General features: G+C 41.6%; 1 protein-coding gene across 7 annotated transcripts in view; it reads left to right on the top strand.

The window, feature by feature from the left end:
* Positions 1-16089, top strand: part of PTPN13 (protein tyrosine phosphatase non-receptor type 13) — a 114634-nt gene that overhangs the window by 78626 nt on the left and 19919 nt on the right. For 6 of the 7 annotated variants that reach the window (XM_080591676.1, XM_080591678.1, XM_080591675.1 and 3 more), the window contains 11 exons: positions 4388-4811; positions 4982-5079; positions 6762-6818; positions 8103-8195; positions 9456-9563; positions 10310-10441; positions 10841-11307; positions 12291-12434; positions 13726-13819; positions 14580-14665; positions 15516-15678. In XM_080591676.1, coding sequence (XP_080447802.1) covers positions 4388-4811; positions 4982-5079; positions 6762-6818; positions 8103-8195; positions 9456-9563; positions 10310-10441; positions 10841-11307; positions 12291-12434; positions 13726-13819; positions 14580-14665; positions 15516-15678 — 1866 coding nt within the window. The remainder of the gene's footprint in view (positions 1-4387; positions 4812-4981; positions 5080-6761; positions 6819-8102; positions 8196-9455; positions 9564-10309; positions 10442-10840; positions 11308-12290; positions 12435-13725; positions 13820-14579; positions 14666-15515; positions 15679-16089) is intronic. The other variant, XM_080591674.1, reaches the window with a different exon arrangement.

Raw genomic sequence — 16089 nt, forward strand, 5'->3', positions numbered from 1 at the left:
GCCTACTTGGATCAGAGCTGGCTTCTCTGCCTGACGTCAGTGCAGACCTGAAAATGCAGTTCTGGTCAGTCTGTCTGCTCAGTCTTTTTGTTCTGTGTTTTTATCTGTCTGCATTCCAGTTGCTGTTAATCCAGATTTCCACCATCCTAGCTGGGATGGAGTCCGTGACCCCATTGCAGTAGAGATTGTGATATAAATATATATGTATATTGCAGCCTTTTCTATTCAGTCAGATGCAACCAACTTGTTAGTGCATAGTGGGACCACAGGGTACGTTGGTATGGTGCTTGGTACTGCACTTAGTGTTAGCTTGCACTGAAACGCAAAGAAAGGCAGTACATGCAAGGCTGTCATGGCAGGCAAACTTGGTTGCTTGCAGATGAGGTAGGTGTTATGCTTTCAGAATCTGGAAAATAGTAGTTCATTTCTGTGCAGTGCAGGTTTCTTTGAATTCAGCGGTTTCAAGTCTCATCAGTCATTTATAACCAGAAGAAGATTGTTCTGTGGTTAATTCTGTTGTGCTCTATCATTAAAAGGAAAAATAATGCAAGGGAAAAATTTGCTTTTGCCATAATTTCACTGACCTAAATGGATTAGCCCTGTTTCTCTTTCCTGCATATATATATATATATATAGTAATAAAATTATTACAATAGTATTTTTTAAATAAAAAAATACTGCAATACAGATAGGAGAAAACAGTAATGAAGTAGCTAATTCAAATAGCATATTAATTACAAATACTGCTTTCCTTCTGTTAGAGCAGTGAGATCCCAAGCAGTATTTGGGAAGCATTATTATTCATCTGCAGAAGCATCCTTTTTTTTTTTCTTTTTTTTTTTCCCAGAGCTATTAAAACATTAGTTAAAAAAGAAAACAGAAAGTGGTGGTTGGAAGAACTCAGCAAAACAGTAAAGAAAAGGACAGGTCAATAAGGACATTAGTAACTCTAGGCTGATCATCCCAGAAGCTGCACGTGTCGAAGGCTTCTTAAGGGCTGATTGTGGGTTAACAACAGAGTAAACACACGTGTACCTAAGGCTTACAGCGTTCATGGGTTGGAGTAGCAGAGTGACGAGGATTCAAATGCTTCTAAAGACTTCAGAAATACAGTTTTACTGTGTCTAGCAGACTCGCATGTGATTTCAGTTGATAAGTGGAGAAAATACTCTGAGAAAAGGGAGAAGATCTGGTGTGCATAATGGCAGAGAATGAATTTTCATGGAATATAACAGAGGATAGAGACATAACAGAGAGCACTTTGATAGTTCCTGTGATGTTCCATGGCATGTTTTTCACTTGCTGCACAGTGTCCTGGGAAAAAACATTTTAACATACACAAACTTAATGAAAAGAAATAGGTTGGGAAAATAAGAGGAGAGTGCCTCTTGGATAACATTCTTTCTGCATGAATAAAAAGAGATGAGACACAGAGTTCAGGGAAAAAAAGTAAGGAACAATTTTATGGCACATAAGAAAGGATGTTAGCTATAACTTGAGAGATAATCACTTCTTTTATGCACAGCTTCTGTGTCAATGCAGCAAACAGAACCAGGCACCGAGTTTTAAGATGGATCTTTTGGATTCTTGAAAGGGTGTATAGAAAACCACAAAGATTGAAGGGTTAAGTCAGTTTTACAAAGGAAGATTTTAGAGCACATGAGAATTCTCAGTTATGGGGTTGGCAGAAAACACTCACCTGAAATCCATAGGAAAATTCAGTGTTGTATTGTCAGAGGGTACGTACAAGGTCAAGAATAGAAATCTTAAAATGTTTTATGGGGGTACTCTTCCTCAGGATGTGAACGCAACAAGAGCCAGCATCACTGAGCTTCTGTCACTGTCAGGAAACAGATTTGTGTGTATCTGATCCAGCAGAACCATTCTTACATTGCTTATCAGCTATTTGATGTGGATAGGGAGGTAATAGTTGTATGCTAATTCACATTTTAAAATGACAAAATGTGTTCCACAACTAAACCTTCTCTCTATCTGTGTGTTTATTACAGAGCAGGATTGAGTTACTGTTGCAGTTAATTTCTGACATTAATTTCCTACTAGAGGAAGGAATGTCTTCCTCAAATGGCAGTGCTGAGGCTGTGGTAGCCAAATGCGCTCTGCAGAGGTGAATGCTTCAGCATTTAGTAGTGCTGCTGGATGATGCCTGCAAAAAAGTAACGTTTCCCTTGCAAGTTACACTGCTGCTTCCAAAAGCAGCTTATTTCCCAGCTGCATGTGTGGAGCTTAAAACACTAGCTAACAGAAAATGAGAATTATCTACGTGGTTGAGGATTGCTTTTCCTCCATCTTCCCTCTGAACTGACTCCAGGACATCAGTGAAGTTGATGAAGGGTTCAGATGGCCAGATTTCCTTTAGAGGTTTTAACCAGCAAACATGTTGCCACAGCTTATCAAGCTTCTGTGTGAGAGCCAAGCCACAGGAACTTACCTGCTAGCCTTAGGAGGCAGTTAGGCTAATAGATGTGGGCTCAGCTCAGCTTTGCTCTGAATAAGGCGGGGTTAGGCTAGCTTATATTATCTCGTGTTTGCTTTCAGCTAAGAATATTCACCCAGACGGTTCCCACGACTCAGCTGACACAGTAATTTAACTACAATCCAAAACCTGCTTCTCTCTGCTGCTTAAAGGAATTGGGATTTCAGGGGTCATAAAGTCTGGCAAACCCCAGTCCACATTGTCTGTTCTGTGCTAGAACATTTAGGATGTTTCTGGCAGGGGAGGTCCCCAAGTTCACCTGAGTGAACTGATGTTCTTGTACCGGGTAGAGATGCTGCCAAGCTGTGATGGTTTTACTCAAGTGGGCAGCTGAGTTCCGCCACGGCCTCTCTCTCACTCCCCTTCCTCGAAGAGGAACAGGGAGAAAATACGATGAAAAAGGCTCAAGGGTTGAGATAAGGACGGGGAGATCACTCAACAATTATCGTGACGGGCAAAACAGACTCAGCATAGGGAGATAGTAAGATTTATTGCCTATTGCTAACAAGCTAGAGAAGCGAGAAACGAAGGAAAGAAACCAAATACGCCTTCCCCCCATCCTCCTCCCGAGCGGCGCAGGGGAATGGAGGAATGGGGGTTGTGGTCAGTCTGTGGTCAGTCTTTGTCTCTGCCACTCCTTTACAGTCACTCTCATCCTGTCTGCTGTGGGGTCCCTCCCACGGGATGCAGTCCTTGCTGAACTGATCCGGTGTGGGCTGCCCACAGGCAGCAGCTCTTCAAGAACTGCTCCAGATATGGGCCCGTACCACGGGGTCCATCCCCCAGGAGCAAACTGCTCCAACCTGGATCCCCCACGGGCAGCAGCTCCTGCCAGGTCACCTGCTCCTGCGTGGTCTCCTCTCCACGGGCTACAGGTCCAGACTGGAATCTGCTCCGGCAGGGGTCTTCCACAGGCCGCAGCCTCCGTCAGTGCAGGTCCACCTGCTCCACCATGGTCTCCTCCATGGGCTGCAGTGTGGAACCCTGCTCCACCGTGGTACTCCATGGGCTGCGGGGGGACAGCCTGCTTCACCATGGTCCTCACCACAGGCTGCTGGGGACTTCTGCTCTGGCGCCTGGAGCACCTCTCCCCTTCCTTCTTCACTGACCTTGGCGCCTGCAAGGCTGTTCCTCACTCCTCTTTCTCTCCCACCTGCTGTGTGTGGCAGCGTCTTTTTTTTTCCCGTCTTAAATATGCTCTCACAGAGGTGCAAACAACATTGCTTATTGGCTCGGCTCTGGTCAGCAGTGGGGCCCATACCTCACATGGGGCTGCTTCTAGGTTCTTCTCACAGAAGCCACCCCTATGGCCCCCTACTACCAAAACCTTGCCACGTTTAGCCAACAGGGCTGTAAGAGTGTCAGGGACTTGTGAAGAGAGTTAACCAGTGGTTGGATGGAAATTGTGTGGGATCTGATAGCGTGGATGTGGGGCAGCGCTGCTTGTTCAAATTCTGGAAAATAATTGCACGAGCAGGTTAAAGGAGGTATAGTCTTACAGTTCACTTGGCTCGAGATGCGACAAAGATGACTTGCTTGGCAGACGGAAGTGAAGTGCCTGTTCATAAGGCGGCGTGGCAGTTTAACAGGAAGTACGAATCTTTGTACTAATAAGGGGATAAATGTTTTTCAACTTAGTGTTTTTGAACTTCAGTGTAGCATACAGTTAGGTTAGCATACTATCATTAAATCCAAACTTTGCTTTTTGAGCAAGCTGCATGGACGTCATATGTATGTACCTGATGATGGTGCATACTTTTGGGTGTTATGCCTACAGGAAAAAAAGAAGCTTTGAGTTGGTTGTTTAAAATGCATGCCTTATACAAAGAGGTCGCATTAGCTCTGTTTTATAATGTGAATTTGTTTCTTCTTTAAAAAAAAAACAATCTGCAGAGCGAGCTTCATTTAGGAGTCTAAACCTTCATGCAGAGTCTGTCAAAGGATTCAACATGGGACGAGCAATCAGTACCGGTAGCCTGGCCAGCAGTACTTTGAACCGACTTGCTGTCCGACCTCTGTCAGTTCAAGCAGAGATTCTGAAGAGGTTGTCCTGCTCCGAGCTCTCACTCTTCCAGCCTCTTCCTGGCTCTTCAAAGGACAAGAACGAGAAGACTTCATGGGAAGACAGACCCAGGGTTATGAGCAAATCATTTCATGATCTGAGTCAGAGCCATATCTCGGTTTACCCTCCAAGGAAAAATATTATTGCTGCTTTGGACTCTTCCTCCCAAAAAATAGAGGACATAATGGGAAGAGTCTTTCAGCAAATGCCGAAATTTGATACTGGATTGGCAGCAGGAGCATTAAAACTGAGCAAGTAAGAGTCTCTCTGACCACCCTGAAATGCCTTTGCGTACAGTCAATGTACATATGCATCGGTTTTGATTTATTATTCATACCATTATTTTATTACATTGATCCTTCCTTCCCTCTCCCAATTTCCTTTTCCCTCTGTCTGGTTTCCCCTCTCTCCTTCTCCCCTTTAAGTTCAAAATCTCATGCAGGTTTAAGTAGAAGTCCTGAAAGAAAGAAAAATGAATCGGACTCATCATCCATTGAAGATACTGGTCAAGCCTATGTTGTAGGTCAGCATACAAAAATCCTATTGCGGTATTTACTAACTAACCTCTAAAATTGCTTCGGATGTAATGCTTTGATATACATATTAAGTGGTAGTAATATTTGGACTTAAAAAAGGGATCACATGTTAAAGTACTCCAGACACATCGCCTGTAGTTCCAGAATAACTGTAGCAAAGAAATAAAAAAAAAAAATACTCCTATGGAGAAAGTGACAAACGAGTCTATACACGGATATGCAAAGAATCAATAGTTTATGGTACCGATTGCACAAATAAGTCCTAGCAGACAGTAAAAATCAAGTTCACAAAAAAACAAGCTGAATGCTTTTAAACTCAATCATTGGATTATGGAACATAAAATTTTAGTAGCTCTGTCATGAATTTCTGGTTATAGAAGGTTCCCTGTTAAAATAACAGAAGCAAGGATGACTGAAGTATCTGCAACCTTAACTTGCTTTTTGTGTGTTTAATATCATAACATTGATTGGTTACGGAATTTGAAAACAAGTGGGAGAATGTTAAGTTTATGGGAGTCGATAGAAGTGGACCTTTCGCTCAGAGGGCGGTGAGGCACTGGAACAGGTTGCCTAGAGAGGTTGTGGATGCCCCATCCCTGGAGGCATTCAAGGCCAGGCTGGATGTGGCTCTGGGCAGCCTGCTCTAGTGGTTGGCAACCCTGCCCAGAGCAGGGGGGTTGAAACTAGATGATCTTTAAGGTCCTTTTCAACCCAGGCCATTCTATGATTCTGTTCTGTGAAATAAAAAAAATGCAAATAGTGATGTGCCAATACTTAACAACTGCACACAAAACAAGGACTGAACTGGGAACCAAGCTTTTTCTGGATTAAGAGCATCAGCTGCTCAGAAGTGAGATGAGGCATGGAATTTCTGTAGAGACTGATGGCAGCCATTTATCCTGTGCATTTAGCTTTACAATTAGTCTTGTTATCATGTGCTAACCCATGATCTCTGGGTCAGCAAGTCCAATAACCATCTTAGTTACATGTTGGACATTGATGCTGCTGGGGGACATATATTCTTTGTGGATGAAACTCATCAGCTGAAACTTTAGGGTTTAGAGTTTGAGAAGGTCTGCGCTGCTTTGCTAAAAAGCTTGAATGGTCTTAACTCATTTAATTCCATAACTTAGTACATTTATTATTTCATCCTCTGTAAAGTACAGCCTTATTTACTCAGCATTGCTTCTTCCAAAGAAAATATGGTCCTAAGTGCAAACCAATTTGAATAGAAATATTTGGTCCAAGTGGCTTGTTACTGCCCAAACTTGCTTGTTACTGTATAAAATCTTACAAGGCTACTGTTCTGTTGCTTTATAAGGTTAGGTATATTCATCAAGTCGTGTAACAAAATTTAGTCTTTGACTTAGGCCTTTCCTTAAAACCCTGCTAATTTTATCTGAAGTTAAGAGTGGCTGTGAAGGCCAAAGCTCTGTCCTTTCTTTAATTCTTTGCCTTTGCATGAGCTACCCCCCTCTCTTAACTTCGAATTGCGACCAAAGTACTTTAATCACCACAATTTGCTAAACCATAACTTCTTTGGTGTCATTTTTCAACTAAGTAATCTGATATTGTGAATGAGCTCATGCATGTTCTGTGTAAAATCTGAAGCTTCTCCATAGCTTTATGAAAAAAACGATAATGTCTAATATTTGCATTCATGTTGCAGGCGTTAGCATGAATAGTTCTGGAAATCTTCCATCATCAACACCATTAAAAGAGAGCAGTAAGTTGATAAATAGCATGTCCATTTAATTATTTCAGTCAGTTACTTTTAATTTGTACTTGTCAAGTGCTTCACTTGAACCTGTCTTGTTTCTTGGCTATTCTTAAATCAGATACTTCTGCCACTTAGTTGGATGTGGAACGTTTTGCTAGATACAGCTTCCAATATTTGTTTTGGATGGCTTTTTGAGGGAGATTTTTCCGTTTGTGTAATGCTTTTCTGCTGTGGAGGGTGTCTGTTCAGCCTGATGCTTGGACAGTTGTTACCTAACATGCCATGCCCTTCCAAGCTCATTTCCCTTACTTGTGAGGCTAATGATGCTGTAGGGTCCCAAAAGAACGTGTTTTGACTTTTGCAGTGGGGATCATAACCCTTTTCCAGATGGAGAAGTCTGTCACATTCTCTCGCATCAGGTTTTTTTGTTTGTTACTGGTGTGCAGAGCACACTAGGTTTCTGCTGTTGTGGAAGCACTTGTACCATTTACAGCAAAACTGAGCTAACTGTCCAGTCTAAACGAGTTCCATCTTCTACAGGTAGAAAAGTCATGAGGTCAGACTTAGAATACATTGCCTTTTTTTGAACTGCAGGAGATGTTGTTGTGGTGGGTTTTGTTGTTGTTTTTTTTTTTTAGGTTTTTTTTTCCCCAAATCATGCTGCTTCTGTCTCTTAAGTGCCTGGATCTCTTTCAGCCTGTTGAGAACACTCATAAGTCACATAAAGCTACCATGAGTGTGCTCAGATTTGAGAAGCGGCAGAGTCACCAGCCTTTAGACCTGCAAATGTGGAAGTCAATTTAAACAAGATAGGGTCTAGAAGATGTTTCTAATGTTGACTGTTTAAACAAAGGACCGTCATTAAGAGAATTCACTCTTAACCTTTAGTAACTTAATATATTAAGCCCCAGTTTCACTTTTACCAATGTGTTTAAGCCCTGTGTCCCTGGGCAGGGTACATAACCACAGATCTATATACCTGGCAGAACCAAGACCTACCAATTTGAAGATTTAAGGCTCAGGTGAGCTCAGACTACGCTAAGTGCTTTTCTTAGGAGGAAACAAAGATTTTACCTGATGAAGATGAGATGAGGTGCAATTTTTTTTATTTTTTCTTTTTTACTCATACATGGCTTGGAACATCCAAGCTGGACCCACTGCTTCAGAGAAGCTTTTCAGTTTATCAGAGGACTAATTTCTCCTATGGAATAGGATTTAAAGGCAAACCTAAAAGGATGTGCATGTGCAAGTGTTCACCTCGTGCCTGATCAGCAAATGTTGGCTTTTCAGCTGACTCTCTGCAAACAACACAGAGCAGAGTTTCCTCGCCAGAAAGAGAGATCACTTTAGTGAACTTGAAAAAGGATGAAAAAATGGGTTTAGGTAAGTGACTTTAAAATTGTTGAGTTTGTTATTTTTTATATTCGTTGAAGCTGAAAATAAAATACAGTTTTGGTGTTCTGTTTTGAAGTATTTATCATAGGACTGAGGAAAACAGACATGAGTTGGATTTCTAAGGCATTTGTTTAAGATGCAGAAGGCTAGGCTTTCTTAACAGCACACGCTACTGACTTGATTGGTGTTAAGCAAGCCTGTTTCTCAGCTTCTCTATATTACGTGTGGTATAACATTTCTGATTATTGCGAAATAATCATCATAGAAGTTAGCATTTGAAGTTTGTCTCTGTGTTCAGCTAACACATGGACACCTCACAGTTGTGACAACTTGGAGGTTTTAAAGAAGAAAACCTTATAAAGCTGTTAACAAATAATTGTGTTCTCATAATATCATTGAATGGAACATTAGTATGAGGTTTAGTGAGTCTGGAAGTTGAGATATTTGGATTCCATTCCTCTTCCTGTTGTTGTTTTCCATAAACCCATGTAATTTTTCTCTTTAGTTTGATAACAGTTGCACTTGAGGGGAGGCTCTTTGAAGTATCCTTTAGGGTATAGTTCTGTCATTCCACATAAGACTGTTTTGTAAATTTGAAGAGGGAAAAAGTCGACAAGATCATATTGTGCAGGGTCAACACTAAACGTTAAGATAAGAGCTGACCAAAAAGGCAGTTCATATGAACTTTACCTTTTCTTTCCCATGCAATCTGTTACTTTGCTGTTCTGCTAGAGTAGAGGAGACCTGTCATCTTTGACCTTTTTGTTTCTTGATCATGGACATCTTTGCCAGCTTTAGCTTGTAGAATTGGCAGATAGATCTTAGAAGCTTCAAAAGAAAGCCTAGGTATGTTGCACTTCAGTACACAAAACTGGGGTTTGACGAACCCCGTTCTTAATATCAGGGTCAGACATTTAAGTAAAGCATCTAACATTTTAAGTGCAAATACATTTCATCCAGTCAGTGAATGGACATATAATGTTATCTTTTTGCGCATGTTTTTTGTGCCACAGTTGACAGCTAGACAAAGTCTGAACTGCTTACTTAAAAAACAAGAGCGCAGTAAAGTTTTATCAAAAAGCTTTAGCGTTTACTTTCATGTAGAATTCTTCGAGATGTATAGATGATTTTCTGTTACTTTACATATGTTGGAATGACTAAGTTTTTGTCTGTTTTGAAATATAGACTTGCAGTGTATTAAGATAAACTTTGATCACTGACATATTTGCATCGGGCCTTTTTTAATAGGCTTTCAAATAGTTGGTGGAGAGAAGACTGGCAAACTTGATCTGGGAATTTTTATTCATTCAGTTACTCCTGGAGGGCCAGCTGATCTGGAAGGATCTCTAAAGCCAGGTGAATAATGTAAATTAGGAGAGGGGTATACATGACACAAAAGGCCAAACACCTATGTAGTGCAGTTGTCATCTATGGCTGCAGAAGTCAGTCCCTTAAACGTGCCAAACTTCAGATTCCTTCAGGATAACTTAGAAAACTGGTGATGTACATCTCAGTTAGACAATATGAAAATAAACGACATTTGCATCAAAATAAAAATTGTAAACTTGAAGGAGTAGAAAATGGAAAATTCGTAAAAAGAGAGAGGTTTTCTTTGATACTATCTCTTGATTGGTACTTTCTAATTTAAAACTGTTTAAACTCCCAATCCATACCAGGATTTAGGGAAAAGTGCATGTAATCCTGTTAATACTATTTAAAAAAAGAGAGAAAATGGATTTTATGTAATATCAGTGCTTATTTATTTTAGTCTGTGCCTTGAACTGAACTGCACAGTCTATTTCACTTCTCAGTTTCTGTTTTTGCATCCGTTCTGCTTATGGCAAAGGAAAAGGTTGAATGAGTGAAAAAAAAATCAGGAAAAAATAACAGGGAAAGGTTTGGCAGTTTCAAAAAAGGAAATATCATCAGTTGTTGATTTTTTTCTTATTAATGATTGGGGTTCCTTTTCCTAGCATCAGTTTAATTTTAGTAGTTTTTATTCCATGCTTTGCATAAATGTGTTCAGACCTGCACACTCATGTCATCAACGATGGCTGAAAATATGTATGTTAGATTGTATCTGAACAAATCATTTTGTGCAGGACACCGACTAATATCCGTGAATAGCACAAGTTTAGAGGGTGTCAGCCATCATGCAGCATTAGAAATTATAGAGAATGCACCTGAAGATGTGACACTTGTTATCTCTCAGCCCAAGGACAAGCTATCCAAAGGTACGGAGAGAAATATTCTTTACTATTAAAGAGTTCTTCTTTGAGTTTGAGCGATCTGCCTTCTCTGACAACTTTTGTAAAGTCCTTTCTCTGTTTCCTTTAATTCACTGATCTGAGCAACTGACCTAGCCACCCATAACTTCAGTCACTTCTGTGAAAACTCAGCTAACACGTGCTTGAAGTTGTGTTTTGGGACTGAAAGCAGACGCATTGAACTTAGCAGTAAGATAACTTGTGGTAAACTTTAGTGAGGACACACTGCTTGCACTTTAAGATGAAAGTGTTCTACGTGATATGGACCAGTAAAACCGTGCATGGCTGTAAACTGAGAAATTTCTGTAACACTGCAGACAAGATGTTACCAGCAGCTCCTGACTGTCTTGTCTCATGATCTTTCAGCATCATCCAACGCTGCACACCTCACTAATGGAACCAGGACTTATTTAAGGAGGCCGTCGTCCGTGCAAGACAATGAGGCAGAGTCCTCTTCGGAAGAGCACAACCGGTCCCATGGCCACCAGAGGCCTGTCTCAGGGAGTTTGTCTGGCTTGTCAGGAGCCAAGCGGGATGGGAGCATGAGCTCCCAGGACTCCAGAACTGAGAGTGCCAGCCTGTCTCAGAGCCAGACTGCCGGCTTCTTTGGCAAACGTGCAAGTGGCAGAGCCCAGCAGGATCCTCAGAACAACAGTGATTCCCAGACTGGGCTTTCAAAAAGTAATGAGAAGAGAAGATCGTCGTCTGACAGTGCTCGAGCAAAAATTAAAAGGCCTGGGGTAGTAGAGTCGGTGGAATATTCTGACCGAGGAGATTCTGACATGGATGAAGCAACTTACTCCAGCAGTCAGGAGCAGCAGGCAGATAAAAAGGCATAGTTTATTTCATATGAGCATTTCCCATTGGTGTTAAGAGTGGGAATGAAATAGCTGCCTGTGGGTGTGAATAAGGTGAAAGGGTGTGGGAGAAGGCCAGCCTAGCCTGCAGCTTATCCTGCTAATGGCAAATGCTAGTAGCTAATTTCTACTAGTTTGGTGATTTTGTTCAAAATGAGTGGAGAAAATCACTCCTGTGACTTCCAAGAGCTTTCCAATATCACATCATGGGCATGTCTTAGTTGAGGCAGATTCTGCTTTGGGATGAATGTGTAGTGCTCTTGCTGATTCTGTAGAGAACATGTTTTCAGTTCTTTGGTTTTGTCCAGTGTGATTGTGGGGTAATGGCCACTCCCGAAGATAAATTAATTTACCTGGAAGATAATTTAAATTTTTCCTAGATTAGATAAATTAGTAGTGATGTGTCTGGAATGAGTAGCTAGAATAGCAGCTCAACTCCTATTGTTTGGGAGTTCATTATCTAATCAAGGAAAAAATGCTCTTGTTTAATGAGAACTTCATTGCAGCGAGCCATGCCCGAGCAGAGAGCTTGCTGCTTCACCTTGCTGAAAGCACACGAGAAAGTACTACAAATTCATCCCTAACTTGCAGTGATCCCTATTTTTGGCTGATGGAGATAGTTCAGTGAAGTTGTAATAATTAATCCAACAGACCCTAGGCTGCTGTAATACTGAAGTTTTATAGTTAACAGTTTCTCTGTTCCACAACCAGCTCACTTTGACAGTAAAGACTCAGCCGCTGAAGGCCAGGCATGTTTCTGCACTAAAACTTTGACTGCAGCATTAGAGGAGTTAAAGCTATGAGTCTTACGAGTCAGACTGGTGGGTCCTTTCCCATGTGGACTCCTTTTGGCTGCATCTGACTCAAAAGCTCATCCTGTGGGGGTCTTAACTGCAAACTTCTGTTCTAACAGAAACCTTTCTCTTTGTTTTTCTTTTTGCTTTTTGTTTTAAATAAAGGAATCTTCCTCAGCGAATACAGCACACAAAACGAATTCTAAAAAGGTTACTGCAGCACTTCTTAAACCTGGAGATATCTTTGAGGTTGAACTAGCCAAAAAAGATAACGGCTTGGGAATAAGTGTCACGGTACTGTTTGACAAGGTTTTTAGATGTTTTCTCTTTTTCTCTACTCCCAGCAACCCATTAATTACTAAATTACAAGGAAGCAAAACATTTTCTGGAGTCACTGCAGAGTATACAGCTTTACTGACATAGAATTCATCTCACCAAAGCTGAAAAATTATAATATTTTAAGTCCCTTTTTTGTCATCTCCCCTTTTGTTGTTTTATGGTAAATCCCCAAAGTCCTAGTAGAATCTTATCGTAGAAACTACTTGCAAGTACAAATAAAAAGATGGTATTTGGCCCCTGCCATCCAATAACATGCAAGGGAGAGAAATAAGACCTTTTCTGATGGGCATCGCAGGCAGTGGAAGTAGTGTTACCTCAGGGTATCTGAGCACTTCCATGCGTACATGCACCGTGTTCTTTTTTCTCCCTCTGCTGGTTAAAAGGCAGAAAGCAAAAAAAATACTTAGATCCAAATTAGACCTGGCTGACACTGCCTCGCAAGGTTACTGCCTTATGAGATCAAAAATGTTTTTTTAGTGGACAAATTTCTCATCAGGTTATAAAATTTTGAAGGTAGTTTGCATTTAGGGCCTGCTACCCTGCAGAGTGGCGCTTCGGGGTGATGAGAAGGATTTAGAACTCAGATGCACACGGTTTTCACAGCTCCTGTTTTTGTTGTGTCTTAAAAAATGCTTTTTGGGTAGCTTAATATTCCAATATACTCATTGCTGGGCTCCCTCTGCCCTCCGAGTCTGTGGAGAAGCTCTGGTGGTGCAGCATTAGCTGTCTGTGAGCCAGAATCACTAAGGCCCTCAAAAAGCAGTGCCGTTTGAGCTTGGGCAGGTGTTTTGAGCTTAAACCTTCAGACTTCTATGATGTGAGAGAAGGCAGCACTCCTTAGTTTGGTGTTACATCAGAGAGGGTGAATCGGAGTAGGACAGTGCATGGTATGCATCTTCTGCTTTGGCTGTTGATGCGTGCTGTGCTCTCAAACATCTCGGAGCGTCTGTGTGCATGCAAGCCTTCAACTGCAGAGCAGACGTCTTTTTGCTGAAAGACGCCTGTTTGCCCTGAGTGCATCTACACTGTGAAGCATTGTGTTTTTACAGTCTTCCCACCCCAGCTTCACTTGTAACAAATTGCATGACTGTGGGAACATGCTTTGTGAAACAGTTTGCTTTTGATGGTTTGGCTGTTCCTTATACATGGCAGTAGCCAGAGTGCTTCCTGAGTGCAGCTATCCTTGTGTGACATAGCATTTAACTACACAGTGCTCTGACTGAAAAAAGGCTGACAAATCCTGGTTTTGCTCTCCTTTTAGGGTGGTGTAAATACTAGCATACGGCACGGTGGCATTTATGTGAAAGCGATTATTCCTAAGGGAGCAGCTGAAGCAGATGGCAGGATAGAAAAAGGTAATATTTCACTTGGTTCAGTCAGACTCTTAATGTGCAAAATGACAGATAACTGTCTGTGGTGGACTTGAGGGGTACGCTGTGGCCTAGAAGCTAGGAAATATGTTGGATGAAAGTACGATTAGAGGAGGCACTGAGAAGAAGAGCAGTTTCCCTGAGCTACTGCATTTGCAGTTGTAATTTTATATACTGTCTCAAATGATTTGACAGGTAATTCTGCAGGGAAAGATAAAATGTTAAGACAATTGCAGAACCAACAGAAAAGTGCAGGGATGGTGGAAAGGAAAAATATGAAATACGCTGCATGATTTCTGTTTCCCTAATGCAGCCTGTGGTAATGCAGAATATTTCTCTGTGCCAGCCATGGAGAGGGCTTTGTTTTATTTGTGGCCCTCTTGCTTGTTGTTAAGGGTAACTTGACAGAGAAAATCAATGTAATTGCTATGATTTTTCGTGTTTCTAAGCCAGGTTTCATTCTTTACTAAAGAGAGAATTGCCCTTATAGACTAAAATATTTTTTAATAAAGATTTTGAGGTTTGTGGCAGATAGCATTCTCACAGTTAATGCTGGCTTTGACACGCTGTTATCCCAGATTAGTTGAGTTGCAGAGTTCTCTTCTTTGTTCAGAGAACGGAGGGGAGAGAGGATTTACTTCAGTAACTGCCTTTGTTAGCTGAGACGTGAAGGTTTCTGTATGTCACGTATGTTTTACAGATGTTCTGATTAATTTTTCTCAAAGGACTCATCATTTATTTGTAGGTGACCGTGTGCTTTCTGTCAATGGGATTAGTTTGGAAGGCGCTACCCATAAACAAGCTGTGGAAACACTGAGAAACACTGGGCAGGTAAGTGGTGGTTGTTCATTCCTTCTGTCTGTAGTAAACCGGCTGTTCATGAGGGAATAAAAATAGAGGAAACTACAGACAGGAATTCTCCGCAGTGTGCTGGTTGTTTCAGGTGTGATTTCTCAGACTGTTGCTTCCTGGGTCCCAAGTCTCTCTGTCCATCCAAGCCAGTTCTGGTGCTGTGTGTGGGTGAGAGATCTGCAAGCCATTGGCTTCTGCTTGACCCTGAGTTTCGTAGGAAGGAAGCTGGGGCATGTGGGTTGGAAAACAGCTCTGGCATGCTACAGTAAGGTCCTGAATCTGATCCACTGGGAACATAAGGGCCTCCATGTGTGCAGCTGTGTTTGCATGTTGTGTGAGTAGCTTTATTTGAGTGTTATCTTTTTGGAAGGCACTAGAGTCTGCCAGCAGTGTCTCCTCGTAGTGCTGTTCATGGCTGCTGCTTGATCTGTGGAAGTACATGCATACCTGAAAATAGCCAGTGACTGCACACATCCAGAACTATGAAGGATTATTGTCTGTGCACACTTTATAAAATGCTTTTAACTCTTCCCTGTACCCATGTGAAAATCACACCATCTTTGACGCTTAACCCCTTCAGAGCCTTATTGGAAGAAAACCTTTTCTGATTCTGCCTTGACAAATAATTTGCAAGCCCATTAGTTTATTATGGAACTTGTCGCTCACAGCCTTTAAAATAAGGAGCGAACTGAGGACATGTGAGGGAGGGAGGTGTCCATAAAACTTGCTGCTGTAAAACTTAAGATCCTGAGAAGTTAGAAAGAACCATAAACTGTGTGTCATCTCTGTGACTGTTGCAACTTAACTAGAGATTGTTTCATCCCTTTAGGTGGTGCATCTGCTGTTGGAAAAAGGGCAACTTTCAGCAGCAAAGGTTCATGCTCCGGTAACGCCACAGTGCACGCCTCCAAATCAGGTGGGGCAATGTGAGCCTCAGGAGAAGCCAGCGATAAAAGCTACAAATGCCAAAGACTACAGCTTTGTCACTGCAGGTCGGGTCTTGTAGGAAAATTATCTGAAGGCTCAAAGCATCCTTTAGCTTTATTAGTTGTTTTCTCTTATCTTCTGTGAAATAGAAAGGCAGACAGGAGACAAAGCTGGTAGGAGTCTCTACCAAGCACCAGCACATAATGGAGTTTCTTACTTTTTGTGCTGTTGCATTTGTTGTGAAGGTTTCCTTTCTCATCTTGTTAACATAACTCAGTGGCTATTAACTGTTTCCTCTCTCACTGCTCCTGGTTGTTTCCCAATTTTGCCAGCCTTGCAGCCCAGGTTGGTAGCAAGATTGGGGTAAAAGGGGTGCTGCTAACTCTGGTACTGCTAAGAAAAGCATACCAAGTGGAGGTCGAGATACTCAGGTGTAAATGAGAGCTCCTGTAGGTCCTGCTGTTCCTGTCTAGATG

The sequence above is a fragment of the Anser brachyrhynchus genome, assembly GCF_964034855.1.
Source record: "Anser brachyrhynchus genome assembly, chromosome: 4".
In the NCBI taxonomy this organism is placed as follows: Eukaryota; Metazoa; Chordata; class Aves; order Anseriformes; family Anatidae; genus Anser; species Anser brachyrhynchus.